This window comes from Eumetopias jubatus, unplaced genomic scaffold (genome assembly GCF_037043125.1).
Source record: "Eumetopias jubatus isolate StellerSeaLion01/CBP00866 unplaced genomic scaffold, mEumJub1_p1.0 scaffold_7, whole genome shotgun sequence".
Classification (NCBI taxonomy): Eukaryota; Metazoa; Chordata; class Mammalia; order Carnivora; family Otariidae; genus Eumetopias; species Eumetopias jubatus.
This window is the reverse complement of record NW_028274813.1, coordinates 8,594,522-8,610,030: the sequence shown is the minus strand read 5'-3', so window position 1 is coordinate 8,610,030 and position 15,509 is coordinate 8,594,522. Positions and strand designations below refer to the sequence as shown.

At 42.0% G+C, this 15,509-nt stretch overlaps 1 protein-coding gene across 3 annotated transcripts in view; it reads right to left on the bottom strand.

Annotated features, from left to right (window-relative positions):
- Positions 1 to 15,376, bottom strand: part of ATG2B (autophagy related 2B) — a 79,943-nt gene extending 64,567 nt beyond the window's left edge. For all 3 annotated transcript variants that reach the window (XM_028099012.2, XM_028099013.2, XM_028099015.2), the window contains exon 1: positions 14,790 to 15,376. In XM_028099012.2, coding sequence (XP_027954813.2) covers positions 14,790 to 14,951 — 162 coding nt within the window. In that variant the 5' untranslated portion in view covers positions 14,952 to 15,376. The remainder of the gene's footprint in view (positions 1 to 14,789) is intronic.
- Between the last annotated feature and the right edge of the window lie 133 nt (positions 15,377 to 15,509).

Genomic DNA, 15,509 nt, shown 5'->3' with positions numbered 1-15,509 from the left:
CAACAAGCAGCAGATCCGGGGAGATTCCCCTTCCTTCCCCGGGAGGAACGGCGCGGGAGCGCAGCGCAGGGATCTGCTGGGTTTGCAGACGCCACACGGGGTCGGGTGCCAGAGGTAGAAACGCTTGGTCACAGGCCAGGTGAGCACCGAGTGTGGCCGGGGACCAGGGAGAGCAGAGTGATTGACGGCTTTCCTCTGGGGGCTCACTGAGGAGTGGGGCGCAGAGCTCCCGGCTCCTCCGGGGGGGGAGATTAGGAGGCCGCCATTTCACTCTCATCCTCCAAAGCTGTACCGAAAGCTTGCAAGGAACAAAAGCTCCCGAGAGCAAACCCCAGCAGATTACTTCGCCCCGACCAGGCAAGGGCGGGGAAATTCCGCCTCCAGCAAAAAACATTTGGGAACCACGCAACAGGCCCCTCCCCCAGAAGATCAGCAAGAACAACAGCCAAGACCAAGCTTAACCATCAATGAGAACCGCAGAACTCCAGGGCTAGGGGAATACTGCACATAAATTCATCACTTTCTTCCCCATGATTCTTTAGTCTTTCCAAGTTAATTTTTTTAACTTTCTTTTTTCCTTTTCCTATTTTTTTAAATATTTCTTTCTCCCTTTTGGAACCAACATCTTATCAATTCCTTAAAATCTTTTTTAATTTTAAGGTTTAGAGTCATATTTTATCCCTTCATTGTAGTTAACCTTATTTTTTTGTGTATATATAAGTGGTTCTCTCCTTACAATTTTGGGATACAGTTTCTTCTAACAGACCAAAATATACCCTATATCTCTAGTGCATGGCTTTGTTCTAGTCTCCTGCCTGATCACAATCTCTCCTTTTTTTTTTTAATTTTTCTTCTTTTTTCAACCAACTTATCATCAATTCCTTTTATACAATCTTTTATAATTTTCATCTTTACAGTCATATTCCATCCCTTCATCGTATTTACCCTTATTTTTGTATATATAAGTTTATCTTCTTTAAAATATTGAGAGGCAGTTTCTTCTAACAAACCAAAATATGCCCAAAATCTACTGTGTGGTTCTGTGTATTCACCAGCCTGATCATATTCTTTTTTTTTTTCTTTCCCTTTCTTTTCCCCCCAGTTTCGGGTCTCTTCTGATTTGTTTAGTGTATATTTTTCTGGGGTCACTGTTACCCTGTTAGCATTTTGTTCTCTCATTCGTCTGTTCTCCTCTGGACAAAATGACAAGATGGAAAACACCTCAAAAAAAAAGAACAAGAGGCAGTACCAACTGCCAGGGACCTAATCAATACGGACATTAGGAAGATGTCCAAACTAGAGTTCAGAATGACGATTATAAAGATACTAGCTGGGCTTGAAAAAACCGTGGAAGATACTAGAGAATCACTTTCTGGAGAAATAAAAGAACTAAAATCTAACCAAGTCGGAATCAAAAAGGCTATTAATGAGGTGCAATAAAAAATGGAGGCTCTAACTGCTAGGATGAATGAGGCAGAAAAGAGAATTAGTGATACAGAAGACCAAATGATGGAAAATAAAGAAGCTGAGAAAAAGATAAACAACTACTGGATCATGAGGGCAGAATTCGAGAGATAAGTGATACCCTAAGACAAAACAATACTAGAATAATTGGGATCCCAGAAGAAGCAAGAGAGAGGGGCCAGAAGGTACACTGGAGCAAATTATAGCAGAGAACTTCCCTAATTTGGGGAAGGAAACAGGCATCAAAATCCAGGAGTCACAGAGAACCCCCCTCAAAATCAATAAAAATAGGTCAACACCCTGACATCTAATAGTAAAACTCACTAGTCTCAGAGACAGAGAGAAAATCCTGAAAGCAGCTTGGGACAAGAGATATGTAACCTACAACGGTAGAAACATTAGATTAGCAGCAGATCTATCCATAGAGACCAGGCAGGCCAGAAAGAACTGGCATGATATATTCAGAGCACTAAAGGAGAAAAATATACAGCCAAGAATACTATATCCAGCAAGGCTGTCATTGAAAATAGAAGGAGAGATAAAAAGCTTCCAGGACAAACAAAAACTAAAGGAATTTGCAAACACGAAACCAGCCCTACAAGAAATAGTGAAAGGGGTCCTCCAAGCAGAGAGAGAGCCTAAAAGCAACACAGACCAGAAAGGAACACAGACAATATACAGTAAAAGTCACCTTACATGGAATACAATGGCACTAAATTCATATCTTTCAATAGTTACCCTGAATGTAAATGGGCTAAATGCCCCAATCAAAAGACAGAGGCTATCAGATTGGATAAAAAAAACAAAACCCATTGATATGCTGTCTGCAAGAGACTCATTTTAGACCCAAAGACACCCCCCACATTGAAAGTGAGGGGGTGGAAAACCATTTACCATGCTAATGGACACCAAAAGAAAGCTGGGGTGGCAATCCTTATATCAGCAAATTGGATTTTAAAACAAAGACTGTAATAAGAGATGAGGAAGGACACTATATCCTACTTAAAGGGTCTATCCAACAAGAAGATCTAACAATTGTAAATATCTATGCCCCTAACATGGGAGCAGCCAATTATATAAGGCAAGTAATAACAAAATCAAAGAAACACATTGACAACAATACAATAATAGTGGGGGACTTTAACACCCCCCTGACTGAAATGGACAGATCATCTAAGCAAAAGATCAACAAGGAAATAAAGACTTTAAATGACACACTGGACCAAATGGACTTCACAGACATATTCAGGACATTCCATTCCAAAGCAACGGAATACACATTCGTCTCTAGTGCCCATGGAACATTCTCCAGAATAGATCACATCCTAGGTCACAAATCAGGTCTCAACCGGTACCAAAAGACTGGGATCATTCCCTGCATATTTTCAGACCACAATGCTTTGAAACTAGAACTCAATCACAAGAGGAAAGTCGGAAAGAACTCAAATACATGGAGGCTAAAGAGCATCCTACTAAAGAATGAATGGGTCAACCAGGAAATTAAAGAAGAATTAAAAAAATTCATGGAAACCAATGAAAATGAAAACAACTGTTCAAAATCTTTGGGATGCAGCAAAGGCAGTCTGGAGAGGAAAGTACATAGCAATACAAGCCTTTCTCAAGAAACAAGAAAGGTCTCAAATACACAACATAACCCTACACCTAAAGGAGCTGGAGAAAGAACAGCAAATAAAGCCTAAACCCAGCAGGAGAAGAGAAAAAGATCAGAGCAGAAATCACTGAAATAGAAACCAAAAGAACAGTAGAACAGATCAATGAAACTGGGAGCTGGTCCTTTGAGAGAATTAGTAAGACTGATAAACCCCTGGCCAGACTTATCAAAAAGAAAAGAGAAATGACCCAAGTAAATAAAATCATGAATGAAAGAGGAAAGATCACAACCAACACCAAAAAAATACAATTTTAAGAACATATTATGAGCAACTATATGCCAGCAAATTAGACAATCTGGAAGAAATGGATGCATTCCTAGAGACCTATAAACTACCAAAACTGAAGCAGGAAGAAATAGAAAAACCTAAACAGACCCATGACCAGTAAGGAAATTGAAGCAGTAATCAAAAATCTCCCAACAAGAGCCCAGGGCCAGATGGCTTCCCAGGCGAATTCTATTAAACATTTAAAGAAGAATTAATACCTATTCTTCTGAAACTGTTCCAAAAAATAGAAATGAAAGGAAAACTTCCAAAGTCATTTTACTAGGCCAGCATTACCTTGATCCCAAAACCAAAGACCCCACCAAAAAGCAGAATTACCAATATCCCTTATTAACATGGATGCAAAAATTCTCACCAAAATACTAGCCAATAGGATCCAACAGTACATTAAAAGGATTATTTACAACGACCAAGTAGGATTTATTCCTGGGCTGCAAGGTTGGTTCAACATCCACAAATCAATCAATGTGATATAATACATTAATAAAAGAATAAGAACCATATGATTCTCTCAATAGATGCAGAAAAAGCATCTGACAAAGTACAGCATCCTTTCTTGATCAAAACTCTTCAGAGTGTAGGGATAGAGGGTACATACCTCAGTATCATAAAAGCCATCTATGAAAAACCCACAGAGAATATCTTCTCAATGGGGAAAAACTGAGAGCTTTTCCCCTAAGGTCAGGAACACAGCAAGGATGTCCTCTATCACCACTGCTATTCAATGTAGTACTAGAAATCCGAGCCTCAGCAATCAGACAACAAAAAGAAATAAAAGGCATCCAAATCGGCAAAGAGGAAGTCAAACTCTCACTCTTTGCAGAGGATATGATACTTCATGTGGAAAACCCAAAAGACTCCACCCCAAAACTGCTAGAACTCATACAGGAATTCAGTAAAGTGGCAGGATATAAAAATCAATGCACAGAAATCAGTGGCATTCCTATACACCAAGACAGAAGAAAGAGAAATTAAGGAGTCGATCCCATTTACAAATGCACCCAAAACCATAAGATACCTAGGAATAAATCCAACCAAAGAGGCAAAGGATTTGTACTCAGAAAGGTATAAAATACTCATGAAAGAAGTTGAGGAAGACGCAAAGAAATGGAAATACGTTCCAAGTTCATGGACTGGAAGAACAAATATTGTGAAGATGTCAATGCTACCTAGAGCAATCTACACATTTAGTGCAATCCCTATCAAAATACCATCAACTTTTTTCAAAGAAATGGAACAAATAATCCTAACATTTGTACAGAAACAGAAGAGACCCCGAATAGCCAGAGGACTGTTGAAAAAGAAAAGCAAAGCTGGTGGCATCACAATTCCGGACCTCAAGCTCTATTACAAAGTTGTAATCATGAAGACAGTATGGTACTGGCACAAAAACAGACACATAGATCAATGGAACAGAATAGAGGGCCCAGAAATGGACCCTCAACTCTATGGTCAACTAATCTCTGACAAAGCAGGAAAGAATGTCCAATGGAAAAAAGACAGTCTCTTCAACAAATGGTGCTGGGAAAATTGGACAACCACATGCAGAAGAATGAAACTGGACCATTTCCTTACACCACACACAAAAACAGACTCAAAATGGATGAAAGATCTAAATATGAGACAGGAACCTATCAAAATCCTTGAGGAGAACACAGGCAGCAACCACTTCGACCTCAGCTGCAACTTCTTCCTAGAAACATCGCCAAAGACAAGGGAAGCGAGTGCAAAATGAACTACTGGGATTTCATCAAGATAAAAAACCTTTGCACAGCAAAAGAAACAGTCCACAAAACCAAAAGACAACCGACAGAATGGAAGAAGATATTTGCAAATGACATATCAGATAAAGGGCTAGTATCCAAAATCTATAAAGAACTTATCAACCTCAACACCCAAAGAACAAATGATCCAATCAAGAAATGGGCAGAAGACATGAACAGACATTTCTGTGAAGACGACATCCAAATGGCCAACAGACACATGAAAAAATGTTCCAACATCCTCGGCATCAGGGAAATCCAAATCAAAACCTCAATGAGATACCACCTCACACCAGTCAGAATGGCTAGAATTAACAAGTCAGGAAACAACAGATGTTGGCAGGGATGCGGAGAAAGGGGAACCCTCCTACACTGTTGGTGGGAATGCAAGCTGGTGCAGCCACTCTGGAAAACAGTATGGAGGTTCCTCAAACAGTTGAAAATAGAGCTACCCTACGACCCAGCAATTGCACTACTGGGTATTTACCCCAAAGATACAAATGGAGTGATCGGAAGGGGTACGTGCACCCCAATGTATATAGCAGCAATGTCCACAATAGCCAAACTATGGAAAGAGCCAAGATGTCCATCAACAGTGGAATGGATAAAGAAGATGTGCTAATATATATACAGTGGAATAGTATGCAGCCAAAAAAACAAAAACAAAATCTTGCCATTTGCAACGATGTGGATGGAACTAGAGGGTATTATGCTAAGCAAAATAAGGCAATCAGAGAAAGACAAGTATCATATGACCTCAATGATAATGAGGAATTTGAGAGAAGATCATAGGGGAAGGCAAGAAAAAACTGAAACAAGATGAAACCAGAGAGGGAGATAAACCTTAAGAGACTCTTAATGTCAGGAAACAAACTGAGGGGCGCCTGGGTGTCTCAGTTGGTTAAGCGACTGCCTTCGGCTCAGGTCATGATCCTGGAGTCCCGGGATCGAGTCCCACATTGGGCTCCCTACTCAGCAGGGAGTCTGCTTCTCCCTCTGACCCTCTTCCCTCTCGTGCTCTCTATCTCTCATTCTCTCTCTCTCAAATAAATAAATAAAATCTTTAAAAAAAAAAAAGGAAACAAACTGAGGGTTGCTGGAGTGGTGGGGGGTGGGAGGTATGGGGGTGGTGGGTGATGGACATTGGGGAGGGTGTGTGCTATGGTGAGCGTTGTGAATTGTTAAGACTGATGAATCACAGACCTGTACCTCTGAAACAAATAATTACGTATTTAAAAACAAAGAAGAAGAAGATAGTATGAAGGGAAAAATGAAGAGGGGGAGGAACAGGAGGGGAAGATGAACCATGAGAGACTGTGGACTCTGAGAAACAAACTGAGGGTTTTAGAGGGGAGAGCGTGGGAGGGATGGGTTAGTGTGGTGATGGGTATTAAGGAGGGCACGTACTGCATTGAGCACTGGGTGTTATACGCAATGAATCATGGAACACTACATCAAAAACTAATGATGTAATGTATGGTGACATAACATTAATAAATTTAAAAAAAGGAAATATTTACTTAATGCAAAAGAAAGCTGGAAAGTAACAGTAAATTTTAAAATATGATCAATTTCAATTTAATTACATGTTCTTATTGTAGAGAAGTCATAGCATGATCAATAAAAGGCTTAAGCATAAAATATATAAAGATAAAATTTTGCAAAGCAAGAGCTCAATGGGAAAAGATACAATGTTAAATTTCCAACTATTAATGAAGACTTTGTTCAAGCATTTTTAAATGTATAATGATGGGTATTCAGATCCTATTGGGTGAAAATATGTATTTTTTACATCAGTATTTACAACACAATAAAAATTATCCTCTACAACTACTTAAACTGTTAAAAACAAAACTAAAGGCCAAGGTGGAGTCACCTACCCCCCAGGACAGCAAATAGACTTAATTGCAGTTTCAACCTCTCTAGGAATGAAATTTTAAACCCATCAGTCTGGATTTTCTGGTTGGCAACCAATGAGGTAATCCGTCGTGTGGGCTCCCCATCCCAAATGAAGATGAGGTAATCCACCTAAAACTCCCTGCTCTTCCCCCTAAGGAAAGAAGTTCTGGCCAAAAACAATCTTCTCTTTTCTTTTGCTAGTAACTTCTTACCCTACCCTCCTCCCTCCTTCAAAAACCTTCCCTGTTTGCACAACTTTGGAGCTCCCCTCTACCTGCTAGGTGGGATACTGCGTTATTCAGCCAATTAGATTTTCAAATGCTCTTGGGTGAATTTTTTTAACAAAATTATGAAAAATTTTCGAGTCAATTTTAAAATGCACAAGCAATGCGATAATTTTTCAAAAATTTTAAGAGAAAACGGGGCAAACGTGTTTGAAGAACACTCCTTTAAAAGAGCATGTATTCAGGTCCTAGCTCAGTCGCTTTACTAGCTGGGTGGCTTTGGACAAATTCTTGAGTCTCAATTTCCTCATCCATAAAATAGGATAGTATCTATTTCATAGGGTTACTGTTAACATAAATGAGATAATAACGCATAAAGCTATTAACATAGTTCCTGATACCAAGTACACACTTTATAAAAGTTAACTATTGTTCTTTATCTTGCACAGGGCCTACCTAGTGTAATGATGATCATCACTATTAGGAATTCAAGGTGTGTTCCACAGTATGGAGAAAAACGTTTCTCTTCACTATGTACCATAAAACTAACTAGGAAAACACATCCTTATTAGTTTAAACCAAGGTATCAGAATTCAGAGAGATAAAATAGAGCATAAAAATTAGGGCGCCTGGGTGGCTCAGTCGGTTAAGCGACTGCCTTCGGCTCAGGTCATGATCCTGGAGTCCCGGGATCGAGTCCCACATCAGGCTCCCTGCTCAGCAGGTAGTCTGCTTCTCCCTCTGACCCTCCCCCCTCTCATGCTCTATCTCATTCTCTCTCTCAAATAAATAAATTCTTAAAAAAAAAAATTAGCAAGACCTGACTTAAAGCAATTAACATTTGATTTGCACTTATTACATACAGGACACTGCACTATGCTATTTTATATCTATGTTATTGCACTAAATTGTCACAATAGCTCTCTGAACTACGTATTTTTGTGCCCGGTTTACAGATAAGGCAACTGAGATCAGAAGAGTTAAGTAACTTTCAAAAGCTGTTCAGTTAATCACTGCAGAAACAAAACTATAAAAAAATATATATTTTCACAATGGAAAATCTTGCAAGAGGCTCATAAAAATGATGTGCAAACACCACTAAGTCTCAGAAATGCAGTACCTGGGCTTGGGAGCTGGCTTATAGAACAAGCTTTCTAAGAGAGAAAAATTCTCAATCCCTTTGTACTAGTGTTTTTCAAAATGCAGTCAAGGACCATATGCATCAGACTCTCCTAGGAGGCTTCCTAAAAAGGCAGATTCTTGGGTCTTTAGAATGAGAATCTACAGCAAAGGGGCCAGAAGTCTGCATGTTAGCAAACTTCCCAGGTGAACCCAGTGCTGCTAGTGTTTTTAGAAGTTCAGGTTTCTTGAATCTTTTGAGCCAGTGTGATATACAAAAAGAATATAGGAGTCAGAAAGACCAAGGTTTGAAATCTCGCTGCACTGCTGATACTAAGCCCGAGTAAGTTATTTAACCTCATGGTAAAACAAACCCAACATAGAGCAAGAAAACATATATTAAAAGCACCCATCACAGTATACAGAGATGGAAGGTGCTTAATAAACAGACGCTATTATGTTCAAAAGCAAACTAAAATCCCCTACCTTGACTCTATGTCCCCTCTAATCATCAACCTCATTTCTCTTGTAACCAAGGAAACAATTTACTGGAACCACCAACTACTACCGGCCTTCTAACCCACAGCTCCTATGACATTGCTCTTAACTGCCAAAAACAGTTGCCAAACCCAACAATCTTCAGTCTTCCCCTTCCTTGAATTCTCATCTCTAATTCCTATAGACTGCTTCCCTGTCTGAAATCCTAACTTCTTTTGGCTTCTATAACACTCTTCACACTCTCACTCTTCCTTCCAATCCTTTACCACTTAAATGGTGGTGTTCAACTCAGCTTCATCTTCAGCCTTTTTTGTTTCTCAGCCTCATCTACATACTACCCAGGAGCTTTGTGCAGTTCCTGTGTTTCAGTCATTACTGACACTCTGATAACTTGCAAATCTTTATCTCCAGCTCTCCCTCAACTCCAGTACTATATATGTTGTGAAAATTAATAAAAGGAAACCGCATCTAAAGTGGAAGGAAGAGGCACCTGGGCGGCTTAGCTGAGCATCTGACTCTTGATTTCAGCTCAGGTTGTGATCTCATGGGTCATGAGATCAGGCTCCACAATCAGCAGGGAGTCTGCTTGGGATTCTGTTTCTCCATCTTCCTCTGTCCCTCCCCCTGTACTCACACACACTAATAAAAAATAAATCTTGAAAAATAAAATAAAATAAAATGGAGACAGGAGGTCAGCAGGGAAAGCTCTCATGCCCTACCACTGGTGGTCAGTTGGCAGTCTCAACAAGGAGAGATCTACCTTGCAAGTCCAGCCTACCTTAGCTACTACCTTCCTATCCCAGCAGGAGGTAGGAAAATTTCCTTCTTCCCCGGCCCCCCACAACTGCCCAGCTGGGGAGAAACAGTCACAGTTCAGCCAATGAAGAGCCACTCTACTTCACACTCCCAGTTTACTCCAATGGACATTTTCTTTTTTTTTTCTTTAAAGATTTATTTATTTGACAGAGACACACAGGAGAGAGGGAACACAAGCAGGGGGAGTGGGAGAGGGAGAAGCAAGCTTCCTGTCTAGCAGGGAGCCCGATGTGGGACCCGATCCCAGGACCCTGGGATCATGACCTCAGCCGAAGGCAGACGCTTAACGACTGAGCCACCCAGGCGCCCCGGACATTTTGTTTCTAACAGCCCTTCCAACTTCTCCCTTTCCTCTGTAAAAGAACTTACTTCTTTGTTCTCCAGACTTGCCTATAGTTTTGCTGTAGCTTTACTTGTCCCAAGATTGCAATTCTCTGCTATTACCAAATAAACCAATTTTTGCCAGTAAAGCAACTGCTAGTTTTATTTTTAAGGTTAACAACATATAGCTCCCACCGCCTCCTGAGCATCTGTCTGGATTTTCCAAAGTCCCCTTAAAAAAAAAAAAAAAAAAAATCAATGTCGAAACTTATTCTCCCCCCAACCTCAATCTCCTCCTTTCCTCTCCCATTGCTCCCCACTCCCACAGGGACAGAGAGGGGGGACAAACACAACCTTCTCTGTATCCAATATTTCCTATTAAGCCAATAAACTGCAGTAAGCTACGGTCATTCAAGATCCCTCTACTCATGTTTTTCATATTTTCATAACAATATTAAGAGAAATAGAATGTTTGACTCTAAAAAAAAGGCCCATCATTTAAAAAGTTCAGAATGGCTTATCTTATGGGTTATTTCCATAAATAAAAGTCTGAAATTTGGGGGGGGGGCACCTGGGTGGCTCAGTCAGTTGAGCTGTCTGCCTTCGGCTCAGGTCATGATCTGAAGGTTAGGGTTAGGGTTAGAGTCTACAGTTCAAGAATTTACACTGTGCCACTAAGGTACAAAATACTATCTCTAAATATAATATGTTTAAATAGGTCATACTTACATGCAGTCTTATATGCACTTGGGCAAAATCCCCTATATTCAATATCATAAAGTACTTAGAAATTCACTCATTCTGTGAAATTCCAAGGTCTACTACAGTATATGAGTAGGACAAAATTCTCAGCTTCCTTGGCCAAATGGATTCCTTGTTATGTACTCAGGCAATTTCCTCATTAGCCCAACGAAGTACATCCTTGTGATTAATTCTTGACCTAAAAGCAGAGCCACCTGAAGTGCTCAGCAAGTGTCCTATCACAGATTACCTTAGAGTTTTTCTTATGTTGAAGGCCATTTTGCTTTCAGTAATCAATGAGTTTCATACATATAGATAGAAAAAGAGAAGGTAACACTGGTCTACTACACCATCTGGCATAGAATTAGTAATCAAATGTTGCTTGAACTAAAGATAATTTTATTATATATACCAGTATAAGCAGGAAAGCAATAGAAAGATTAAGTTGAAATTAAAAAGCTTCAATGTCTCAATGTCTATCTTCCTGGACATACTGAATTTCTGCAAGGAAAGGGTTTTTATCCACTGCTATATCCCCCAGCCCCTCACTGTGGCACATGCTAAGAACTCAGTAAATGTAAATGAACCAATTGATGAAAAAACTTCAATTAAAAAAATAAGAATAAAGTCAAAGTCTTAGAGTTGGAAAAGGATGAGTCATCAAATCCAACTTCCTACCCAAGTAGAATATCCTTCTTTCAACATTTTAAATTTTCAACTACTTCCTTGGAAAAACAATATATGAATATATGAACCCACTACAGTTGTAGAATAGTCTCAAACCCCTCTGCTTCTATTCCTCCCTCCCACTTTAAGCCCTTCAAAGGTAGTGATCTCCAAAGTGCAGTGTATATATCCCCTAGAGTAGAACAGAGCATTTACAGGTATGTGAGAAGTTAGACATCCAATCCTCAATTTTTCACATTTTTAGATTTAAAAGTTGTACCAATATTTAATATACAAATGGGCATTGGTACTCTCACGCCATTCATCAGATTGGCACAAAGCAAAGAACAGCAGCTCCACACTGGGGTAATGTTAAGAGTGTGCCCTCACTTGGATATTCCATTTCAGGATACTGAAACTTAATTTAGCATTGATTCTACATTAATAAAAACAGATCTTGAAACAGTAGGATCTTTGTAAAGAGACAGAATATGGCAAAAACTTTCTGATTTCCTGGTTTTCTTATGGCCAAATACTTAAGAGTTGAATTTAAAGATAAGCAGTTTTCTTCTACACAAGAAGAGTTCCAAATATACTATTTATGTGATGACCCATGGCTATCAATAGCATATGCTACCTAGCAGCTATATTCCAAAAAACAAAACACACCATCTTTTCAAAGTAAAGACACCACTTTAGGGGCACCTAGGTGGCTCAGTTGGTTAGGTGTCTGCTCTTGATTTCGGCTCAGGTCATGATCTCTGGGTGGTGAGATTGAGCCCTCAGCAGGGAGTCGGCCTGAGATTGTCTCTCTGCCTCTGCCCTCCCCCCTCAAAAAGTAAAGATACCATTTTAATGAGTGAGAAAATAACTCTTTTCAGGGCACCTGGCTGGCTTGCTTGGTAGAGCACATGATTCTTGATTTTGGGATTGAGTTCGAGCTCCATACTGCGTGTAGAGATCACTTAAAAATAAAATCTTAAAACAAAAGGAAAAAACTGGGGTGCCTGTGTGGCTCAGTCAGTTGAGCTGTCTGCCTTCGGCTCAGGTCATGATCATGGGCTCCAGGGATCAAGCCCCACATCAGGCTCCCCTGCTCAGCGGGGAGCCTCCTTCTCCCTCTCCCACTCCCCCTGCTTGTGCTCTCTCACTCTCGGGACGCCTGGGTGGCTCAGTTGGTTAAGTGGCTGCCTTCGGCTCAGGTCATGATCCCAGGGTCCTGGGATTGAGTCCCACATCGGGCTCCTTGCTCAGCAGGGAATCTGCTTCTCCCTCTGCCTGCCACTCCCCCTGCTTGTACTCTCTCCCTCTCTCTCAAATCAATAAATAAAATCTTAACAAAAAAAATTCCTCCCTGTCTCTCCCTCCCCCTCTCTCACCCTTTACAACACCCCCCTCCGCCCCCCCACACCTGTGCTCTAAGAAAGAAACAAAACATGTAAAAACAGAACAAAAAAACAAATATCACCACCTCTGATTTCCCATGAAAATTAAATTAAAACTACACAAATAAAAGTGCCTAGCACAGTGCCTAAAATAAATAGATGCTCAATAAACACTAATGCCTTTTCCCTGCTTTGAAGCCATGTGATTAATGACGAAATAAGGGGCTTAAGAATTAGGTTTGAATTCTCACAGTACCACTTGCTGTCTGACTTGGGGCACATTTTTTTTAATTTCAACTTTAAAATAGAAATAATAATACCTACCTTATGGGGTTAATGTGACAAGTCATTAAAAAATAATGCATAAAGTCACTCAACCCACAAAAGACAATAAATGTCCAAACCTCCTCCTCTAAGATAGCTTATTCATACCTATACTAGAAGTATATAGATTCATGGGTCACCGAAATTAAAAATATCCATCAGAATCCCTATCTTCAGCTATGAATTACAGCAATATACTACCCTGACACAGTGGCTGGCATGGAATGCATACTCCATTAATGTTTCTTAAACTCTGGTGAATTACTACGTTGACTGTCACTGAGCTAACTGGCAGCCTGGGCTAGGATGATCTAGCCTGGTGTGGGACTAGGTCTACTCAAACCAGGGCTCTTTCCACTATCATTTGTACTCTCCCTAGTTAAGTCATCTACTTACTAAAAAAAGATATGTTTATTCATACTAGTACAAATTCATCAAAGGGTCATTATAAGGTGTTAGCATAATATGAATTTTTCAGGTTTCTGTGGCTAAGGAAGTCATTACTCTGTTAACACCTTTATATAAAAGTAAAAAATATTTCGGCTTTTTAAACAGTTTAAATGGGGGGGAGGGGGAGGTCACCTTTTGTTTTGCTCAACTATCACCGGCAAGTCACCTATGTTTATAATTTCCTAAATGTACCCTGTGTAGGAATGCTTTTAGAATAGTAAAACTCTAAGATAGCACAACCAATTCAAACTGCCAGCAGCAAACTCTAGCCAACAAATAAAGGGTTGGGGGAAGGAGAAAAGCCGCTCCATTCTTGCTCAACTCAAGGCTAAATACAGTTTAAGTGAAATACAACGCATTGAACATACAAATGCAGGTACAACCATACGTGGTGAGTTAAACTATAGGTGAAGCACCTGTAAAACACACAGTTTGAGTCAACTCACAGCCTCTAGCTGACAAGTAGAAAACAGGTTTTTAAATGTCCGAAAATCGCAGCTTCAGCACTTTTGAAACACCTGCTTCTATGATCTGTCACGTGAAGCCAGTAAGCAAAACTAACCAGCGCTACTAGGGCCACACAACCACTCACAGGTTGGCCTTGTAAACATAACATCAAGCAAAAAACAGGCAAACCGGCCGGCCGGAGGCCTTCACCTAACTTCCTTCCAGATGGCAGACGCTGTACGGAGACCACGGTGTTCAAGTAGCCAACCCAAAATAAATAAAGGAATAACTAGGAATTCAGACATCCCCAAAGGTCTTCCTCATCCTTAATCTTTCCAGAGTGTCATCCCATGAAATAGGATTTGTTTGCCACGGAACCCCGCGACCCCTGCTACCCAAGGGTCAGCCCCGGTCACCACCTTCCGGGGACCCCTCGCGGCCAACTTTCCAAAACCCTCAAACCACTGACGCAACTGCTTCCCTCCCTGTAGACTCCGTCACCTCTGTTAAGTTTCTGAAACACGTGATTTCGGGACGCAACTTACTAGAAACAGACTAAACACTTGATTGAACACATTTCTGTGAGCCCTGCAAACCTTGGATCCAAACAATTCCCAGGGAGGGGTTGAACGTCACCAAGCTCGGGTGACACTCGTTCAAATCGCCCTAAGCATGGGAGCGAGACCCACCCGGCTGGCCGCCGGCGGCTCTTACCCATTTATCCAAGGGGACTTGGGCGAGGGACCCGGTGCCCTGGTACAGGTCCAGGCTGAGCTGCTCCAGGCTCAGCTTCTCCTGCAGGAAGTGGCCCAGGTACCTCTGCAGGAGGTACCGACAGGCCCTCTTCTTGATGGACTCCGAAAACGGCCAAGGCATGATGAGGGCTGGCAACGGGGCCCGCGGGGGCTGCAGGCGGCGACTCCGGCCCTGGGGCCCAGGTTCCGGCTCCAGGCCGCGGCGACGGCGCCTCGGGTCCCGGCCCGCGTGCCCAGTCCGCGGCGGGGCCTATGCCCGGGACAGCCCCTCCATGCCCGCTCGGCGCCGGGCGTCCCTCAGGGCGACCCCATCGTCCGCGCCGCGCGCCTCGCGCTAGGCCTGGCAGGGACCAGGCACAGAGCAGTCCCCGTCGCCCCAGGCCCGGGGAGGGAGTGCGGGGCCTCCGCGAGGACCCTAGCAGTAGTCACCGAGAGAGGATTCAAGAGAACACGCGGGGAGGCGGCAGAGCCTGAGGCAGGTACTGAGGCGGACTCCTCCACCGCCGCCGCGCGACGAATTTGTTGTCCTACGCGGGGCGCGCTCCCGGTCCTGGGACGCTCCCGGCGCGTTCGCGACACCCACAGTCGCGGCGCGCGGCCCGGCGCTGGCGGAAGTGACGCCACACTAGGGCTGAGGAGGCGGGGAGAAGGGCCCTGAAGGGAGCGGTTCCGGCTCCGA